An 8,873-nucleotide genomic window follows, 5' to 3' on the forward strand; every position below is an offset into this window, starting at 1 on the left:
CACACTATATATATATATATATATATATATATATATACGCATTGAAGATTGTGAATTGAAAATTATAATTCAGCCAATTAAAACGAAACGGATTAAAATTAAAATTGTCTGATTGATTGAATTATAATCTCTAATTCGCAATCTTTGCGTCTTTAATTAATCCAAATTTAAGTCAAAGTCAAAATTTGAGTAATCTTTACGCAAAGAATGATGGATCTGTCGTGGTTGACCCGAAACCTTTCTCAGTAAATAATTTTTAGTTTACGTTTATCGCAATCTTTTAGTTAAGATTTAAGCGGTTTACTTTAAAATAATTTTTTTATTTAATAAGATCAATATTTGATTTAATAACTTATATTAATATTGATATTCTGCTTGACCTCAATGGCTCGATATTTACAAAAGATATAATTTTCGAAACGTATTGAAACATATTCATTTCATAAAAAAGTTCCAGATAATAAAATCTGTCAAGGATAGATTTTATAAGTACCTATCACATTTTATATGTAAAAATATAACAGAAATTGTTCAAATATGGCAAATTGACTTGATAAAAATCGAATACAACGTGTCATTTGAATTCATTCTGTTTAAATGGTTGCGAAATGATCCGTTCTTGATTTCTATCAGGGTTTACATGAAAATATGCCATGATATTAACTGCAGATAGTCAACTGACAAAATAGTTTAATATAGATATGCTAATCATAATATTCTACTCAAATATTTATATGAATAATCTTTCATATTTAAATTTATGAATTTTCGGAGAAACATTTTGTTTCTTCAGATTTTAAATTTATATACATTTTTTTATTATAGAATGAAAAATCTTAGAAATCTAAGCAGATTATTAATATTTTACTTACTAACTCTGATGAAAATTAAAAAAAAAAAATCTTCATTCTCTTGAGAGTTTTTACATAAATTAAAAAAATTTTTTTTTAATATAATAATTTCTTAAAAAATTTTCTTAGATTTGAGATGTTTCTTAAAAGTGTTGAGAAAGTCTATATTCCACTTGACACCAAATATAAAAGTAACAAAGCTCTAAACTCTAAATATTATAAATGTAATATAACATAGATATTATGTTATACTTTTAGTTTGTGTCGATTGGAATCTTTTCTACGTGAAGATATAAAGAATCCTTTATATGTGTATATATCCTTTATATTAATTCTGAAATATTCTAAGATTTGTCATTCTAATAATTTCCGAAGAAATCTTTTAAAATCTAAAGATGATAAATCTTAAATTTTAAAGTATTTTTCAGAAATATTCATAAGTCTGAAATATGAATAATTCTTAAAAAATATAGAGATAATAATTTTTTATCAAGGAATATATTAACGGTAAGCAAGATAAATATATCGCCTGCAATTAATTCTCTCTCCACTCTCTCTCTTTCTCTTGAAACTCGTTACATTGATCTGGGACGCATTGTATACAGATCGGTTCGTCCTAACTGTACTCCTTGCACTTCCCGCACTCGAAACACATTTATGCTCCGTTGAGACAAGGTAGAAGAGGATAAGGCGGTAAACAGTGTAAAGAGAACGGATAGAATTCAACAGCCCACTTTACACGATCCAGAATTCATGACAATCCATTACGGACAAAACGCCAGATCTTCGTTTAAAAAAATTTATTATTACTATTTGATAAACATTTTATTTTATTTTAATTTTTTCTATAAACTCTAGATTTCTTCTTTTGGAAAAACTATTTTGTCACTATTTTGTGATATTAGATTATCTTTTTTTGTTAAAATAATAATTAATGAAGAACGATTATAATATAAAAGCAGATTTTTTTTTAAAAATAGGAATTTGGAATTGCTATTCTAATGAAAAAAAATTGTTGTCTTTAAGAATTTTTCATATTTTTAATTTATGAAGATTTTTAAAAGAAAAAATATTATTTCATCAGATTTCATCAGATTTTTTAATTATTAATTATAAAATGAGAAATCTTAGAATATTTCAAACTTCTATTTTTCACATATAAATTTAAGAATTATAGAACAAATTTACAAAAAAATTATAAAATATATATAGAAATTCTGAAAAAGCTATTTGAAGGATTCTAAAGTTGAGAAAGATAAAAATAAAGGTTAATATTGAGGATGAAAGATTCATTAAAATTTAGATAGAAGTTAGTCTTTTTATATCTGGGCTAAATGTATTTCAGACAAGAAGTTCAAAAAGTTTTTCTTTTTTCTCACGTAAAAAGTTGCAATATAAAAGGAGAAAGGATTTAACAGAATGTTATATATATGTTGATCATTATGCCTTACGAAGAAAACTGTGTGAAGAATAAATAAGAATATTCTTAAAAGCATATCAGAAATCTTGAAACAGCTTAAGATAGCAGTCGAGGCACATGAGAAACAATTTATTCTTTGCAGCTGAACTTGCCTGAACTTTTTTGTAAATATAGATGAACTTCCATCCACTCCACGTCTAGTTATAGAATATCATAAGTCTGTTCTATTGAATCGAAACAAAAGTTTGTAGCGCTACGAACTTCAAAATTCAAGCATCTGTAGCCATCAAAAAAATCCGAAAAAAATTCAAGAACGCCTACATATTTTAATTACAAACAAAATGATACAGTAAAACTTCATTTTTTTAATTCCAAAATCTTTAAATCTTCCTTTTATATCCACATATATAATTCTTATATTCTTTAAAACAGTTAAATTATTAAAATCTTAAAATCCTCTTCTTTATAAGAATTTAAGCTCTTTAGAAAATCGTTTGAAGAAAAGCTGTCAAATCAATCAAAAAATCTGAAAACATTCTCAATATATTTATGAGAAAATAAGCTCCTCAATATTCAAATTCTTATTTAGAAAAAAGATTGGAGAGTCTTCTTAACCTGAAAGTATAATATAGTGCTATAAAGCTATAAAGAACGGATATTGTAGAAAATAATAAATATTATATTATTTTATTTTATATTATTAGGTGTGGGAAAAAGTTCGTGGCATTTTTCCCGTTAGATGGCATTAAAAAAACGCCACGAACTTTTTCCCACACCTAATATATTAGGTATATTTTATATTATTTTATATTATATTATACACATTTTTAATAATATTATATTATATTTAAGAATAAGTTCTTCAATATTCAAATTCTTATTTAGAAAAAAGATTGGAGAACTTTCTTAAGCAGAAAGTATAACATAATGCAGCTACAAAGAACGGATGTATAAAGATCCGTGGGCAAATCGCGAAGAATAGTGAAGAAAAAGCGATCGTGTGAAACGGACCGCGCGTCTGACAGCGCTCGTGTCAACATCGCGAGCCGACTGAGTTTGCCAGGTTTGCCTTTGTTTCCATCGCCGCACAACAGCCGCTTGGATATCTTCCAATATCCTTACCTTCCTCCAGTGTTTACGGTGTTTACGCTCGTAGTGAACAATTAAACGATGTCCTTCGCAATCGCGAGTCACGCGTTCCACGGAAATGTTTGTTTTGCTCGACTCGTCGGCTGTTGAGACCGGTCGCAACCGTTGTCCATTAACTTAACCTCTACACCGCGAAAATTAACCTGGAACGCTGTGAATCCGCTGATTTCGCTCCGCGAGTCGCAGTCGTGGACTTCATCCAATTGCTCGTCCCGAATTGAATTAGAGAAGCCTTCAAACTTCCTTCTTCTGGGTTATCAGGAGATTGTCCAGGTAAAGATCTTGATATACAATAAGCGACCCAGTAAGATTGGAAAAATTACTTTGTAAGTTACTTTTTAGGTTATCTTATATGCGTTTGTTATAGAAATGGAGGGCATTACAAAATTGGAGCAAATGATAAAATATAATATAAAAATAGAATACCCGAACTTATTGTTCTCAATTTCTATAATAAAAAGTTATGACTCTTATGACTTTTATGAGTAACGTGAAAAGTAACTTTCCAAATCCTGCATCTCAGTGATCAAATATATACTTGTGTCATTTGCACAAAATTTTATTTGTTTATTTTAAATACGAGAAATTCCTGTATTCAGTCAAAGCGGATCTTAGTGCTTAAATATTTCTCTGTGTATGTGAATTTATATCTAATTCTGCAATTTCTGTGGCAAAATCTTTTTTGTGAGTGAAATTAGAGCAGTAATATCTTTTATTAAATTGACAAGCAATTAATAATTTTTGATGCTTTATAATAAGTATATCTTTATAAGAATATTAATAATTAGACGTTAATGAAAATCTAGGAGAAATTTTATTTATTTTATTTATTTTATTATTATTAATAATCTCAAATACTTTTTTAAATATAATATTGTAATTTAATTGAAATCTTTAAATACAATTAAATTATAATGTAATTTTTTATTATTATAATAAATTTTATCATGTCCCTTAGACTTTTTTTGTATTTGTTAAGAGTTTGTTTAAGTTCATCTTTAGATGCTATGTAGTCAATAAAATACAAATAGAGCATCTGAAGATGCTAAATGTAAAGAAATCTTTAATATAAAGCTTATGAATATGGATGTAAGTTTCTGAACATAAGTCTGATCAGTGAAGATGTTTACTTCACTTTTGACATTTTTGCAGGGATACGTGTGGATACATGCGAGATGGCCGGCAACAACGAGCTCTGGGTGCAGTGTTTCACGTGCTGCCTGACTCCACGGCCAACGAGGAACAACAGGCGGAACAGTGGTAGGCCGCATCAGAGGCTCAGGATAGACCGAAGCATGATCGGTGTGCCCACGAATTTCAGACACACAGCACACATCAGCAGCGGCGACATCGACATGTCGATCGCTCAGCTGGCCGACCTCCAGGCGCAAATGCAGAGGAAGAGTGGTTTCGATACCGATTTCAATGCCAAGGTATGATTGAGCCTTTTATCAATCCCAAATCCTGCTTTCTCAGACCAACACAAAGTCTAAAATCACAATACATTTTAAAGATGTTCGAAAGAAGAAATTTAGAATTGGTAGAAAAAAAATAGAATAAATTATTTGTTTGAAGCTTTGTTGATTTTATTGCGGGCAATCTCTTGTTCCCGTATGTAAAATATAAGTTTTCTTTTTATTTCTTTGCCAGAGCTAATCAGTTGAATTGTTTTCACTTTCTGTCGCAGGCATGCTGAGGATAGCTTCGTCAATGTCGCAGCAGGATATTTAACACGATAGCGGCGGAGAAAGCTTTATTAGCGGAAGGACGACTGATATTTTCTTTTTGATATCCATGTTCCTTACTCGTCTGATGGATGAGCGCATTTCTTCCATATGAACAAGATTGCATTTTGCAAGATGCTTAGAGAATCAAGACAAATTTATATACATTAGACAAGTCTCTGACTTCCATTTGGAACGGAAAACTGCCAGAGTTAATCATGTTACAGCGTACAAATAATCATTACGACTTTATACCTCTATGTTTTTGACTGGAGACGCATTGCGTCTAAAAATTTAATATTCTATAATCGTATTCTATAAATCATGTGCCTTTTTGTCGGCGATCTGACGTTCCGTGCGGAAAAAAATATGTACACAAGAACGAGGAATAGATCGTTTTATTTGTAAAATTATTTGTAAGATTTAGTAGACGTGTAATTAGAGTATAAGTAAACGTATCACATAATATCACATAATATAATTCTGTACACGTAATACTTATCCTATTGTCGAATATTGTCGCATATATTAATAATACAAGAGAGCATTAGCGATATTTATAAAACGGTGTAGTTCTTTCAGACACTTCCATTCCTTCGTTAATCGACATGATATCGACGTCACCAATTGTTCTCGGCTCGCAAATTCTTTTGTGGTATCAACTTCTTTCATCTTCTTTGTATTCTGGACACGGCAGTGTGGTCCTCCGATTCATAGATGTAATACAAATAGACCGAGCTTAAGGCACGATGTCTGAACGTAGAAAGAGAATAAAGACAGGAAATAGTTTTTATTTCTTTCTAACGTGGAAAAAGGAGTAATCAAAAACCGCTGACGACAACTTCGACCAAGCTCGACAATTAATTTAATCGACCGAATTGTTTACAGCAAAATTTCAAATTCTATTCAACTGTATTCGTTACTCTTAATATCTAATTCTTTTTTTTTGAAATAAAAAATTAGTAACAAATAAGCGAAGAAGTGAAGGCCATATTCGGTCAAAACGAATCTTGGTGCTTAATATTTTTGCGTGAATTTTCAGTTTATGCGAATTGTATACCGATTACATTAGTTTACAAAATTGCAAGAAGATATGAAGATTATTACTAATATTCTATTCTATATGAGCGATAATTTTCTATGAACTATAATCTATCATCAAAATATTTCCAGGATTTTGAGATATAAGAAAAACATATTTAATTATATATAATAAAAAAGAAAGACTTTTTCCAATAATAGTGAAGTTTGATTAAAAACAAGTTTTTTATTAGAAAACAAATCGAAAATGTTGATGGAATTTTTCTGATTCGAACTCGGCGTCCCAAAATATGTTTAAAAAAGTTAGGTCTTTTTTGCAGTAAGCAACTTCAAAATTTGTAAACTAAACTAGTGTTATTTGTCGGCCTTGAAACACAGTTTTGAACTGAAACTGGAGTACGTAATATCACAAATTAAATTGACAAGTAATTATAAAAAAATATCGCCCCATAATTTTACTGTTACAGTTAACGACAACAAGCTTGATGTAATATCATCAGAGTTGATACGATAGAGTCATTTTGAGCATCCTATCTGTGAACGTGCGACGTACCGAACGTCTGCGTAGACACGAATGAAATGGAAAGAGTCACTCCATTATATTTTCTCCTCGCTCGACCTAGCTTCATTGACGTGAAAAAAGCACTTGATCTACTTTATTGTGTTTGATTGACTGGCAGATTTAGTCTCAGTCCCAGTCTAGCTGTGGGATCGCCGGTAAATTTCACGTGACAACAGCAGCTCGATGGAAAGCGGAATTGATCCTTGAAGATGTTACCGTCACTTCCCACCGCTGCCAATTCTCGATAGATGTATTTCTGTTTGCAGGAGGTCTTGTAGCCCTCGGCGAAACCTTCGACCATGTTGCACTTCTGGCCTTCATTCCTACAATCAAATCATTATAAATATGTATTAAACGATTCTGTTCCCATATTACTTTTTTTTTAAATATTAAGTGTGGGAAAAAATTCATGGCGTTTTCCCATTAGATGTAACGGGAAAAACGCCATGAACTTTTTCCTACACCTAACACATTGTTTTAGCAAGAAATGTGTAATATGACATAAATAGAAATACAATTTTTATTAAAATGGAATGCACTACTGATTTAGCAATCGAAGAAAAGATTTTAATTGATTTTGGAATGAAGTGTCTTATCATTTTTTTTTAATATGACTAGCGAATATAATTATAAGTAGAAATGATTTAATTTCATTTATACTTAAATCCATTTTTTCCTTTAATTTTACAGATCAGTTTATAACTTTGCACATTTTTTAAACATTCAATTTGTGATCTAAGGAACCCATCCAGACAATATAAAGTTTAAAATCGGAACATAAGACGTCTTTGAACACTTTTCCATTTTTGGATGTTGTTTAAGAAAGGAGTTGCGTGATATCTCATTAAAAAAATTTTTGAATATAGCTGCTTTCGATTATCGGGTACTCAAATAGAATTGTTCTTACAAACAAACTTCAATGCGTATTCCTTGTTTCAAATCATCTTGATTTACGATGAACAACCATTGATTTTCCTTGTTCTGAGCGGTTTGCGGATATACTACTTGTTCCTGCGAATTTAACGATTAATGATGTTTCAAATGTTATTTACTAATTCTAATTTATTTACTAATTCTAATATTTATTACACAATGCAGAAGCAATCTAAGGAAACTAAAATCTTATTCAAAGAGAATAATAACAAAAAGATCAAGTTAACTCACACGAATTGGGCAAAGCACTGATTCGCGCGACATCGTGTCTATCCTCTGTTCGACGTCGTCGACGTCGGGCATCTGAAAAAGCACATATACAGTGAGTGCAAAAAGTATTCGTACAGAGAAAATATTTTTAAAAGAACTTTATTTTTAAAAAGTAAATATTATCCAGCGAGAAATGAGTCGAATTGATGTCGAATCGATGATTTCAACACCAATTCGACATCAATTTGATGTTTAATTGATCATTTCTTGCTGGGTAATTAACAATTTGTTCAAAGAATAAAATAGATTGTATGTTTCTTAAAATTATATATACCAAAAAGATGTGTATTAATTATAAAAAAATATATCATCTGAAAAATAAGGAAAATATGATTAGTAATAATAAGGAAAAATTAGGAAAAATTAAAAATTCTATTGTGAATGCTCAAAAAGTATTCATACAATCGAGAAATTTAGCTTTTAAAATCAGGAAGCTCATTTATTTATGTTAGAACAGAATGTATTCATTGTATAAAATTAGTAATTAATGTTTATTTTTTACAAATAAGATTTTTTTTTATGGAAGATTTCCTTGTACGAATATTTTTTGCTCTTACTGTATGTGCATCCGATAAGATACTTCGCGGAATTTAATAAACGACGTAAATAAAATATTAAATATATTCAAGATTAAAACTGTAAGTACATTAAAATCGGCATAATTTCATCGTCAATCTTGAACGTAAAAATAATTTATACATATATGGAAAAAACAGTTTTGCTGAAATGTCTAACAATTTAGCTAGATACGGATATGAAAATAATTTTGTTTCTATTTTTATAGGATATTTAAACTAATTGCTGGAATATTAAAATTTTTTGCAGTAAATATTTATTATATCAATGTTTAAGGTAAATGTTTAAGGTAAATCAATGTTTACGGTAAATTATTAGATGTACAACTTTGCTTCCGCCGTTTTTTT

The 8,873-nt window shown here is 29.7% G+C and overlaps 2 protein-coding genes across 2 annotated transcripts in view; one reads left to right on the top strand and one right to left on the bottom strand.

Annotated features, from left to right (window-relative positions):
- Positions 1-4,595: 4,595 nt before the first annotated feature.
- Positions 4,596-5,700, top strand: LOC105621753 (CDC42 small effector protein homolog). The gene is made up of 2 exons (XM_012203208.1): positions 4,596-4,853; positions 5,108-5,700. Exons 1-2 carry the CDS (start codon positions 4,596-4,598, stop codon positions 5,114-5,116), a joined length of 267 nt encoding a protein of 88 aa, XP_012058598.1. The 3' UTR covers positions 5,117-5,700.
- A 1,141-nt stretch (positions 5,701-6,841) lies between these two features.
- LOC105621754 (protein spaetzle-like) overlaps positions 6,842-8,873 on the bottom strand; it is an 8,110-nt gene continuing 6,078 nt past the window's right edge. The window contains 3 exon segments of the mRNA XM_012203209.1: positions 6,842-7,070; positions 7,655-7,758; positions 7,912-7,983. Of these exon segments, the coding sequence (XP_012058599.1) occupies positions 6,842-7,070; positions 7,655-7,758; positions 7,912-7,983 (405 nt within the window).

The sequence above is a fragment of the Atta cephalotes genome, assembly GCF_000143395.1.
Source record: "Atta cephalotes unplaced genomic scaffold scaffold00037, whole genome shotgun sequence".
Taxonomy (NCBI): domain Eukaryota; kingdom Metazoa; phylum Arthropoda; class Insecta; order Hymenoptera; family Formicidae; genus Atta; species Atta cephalotes.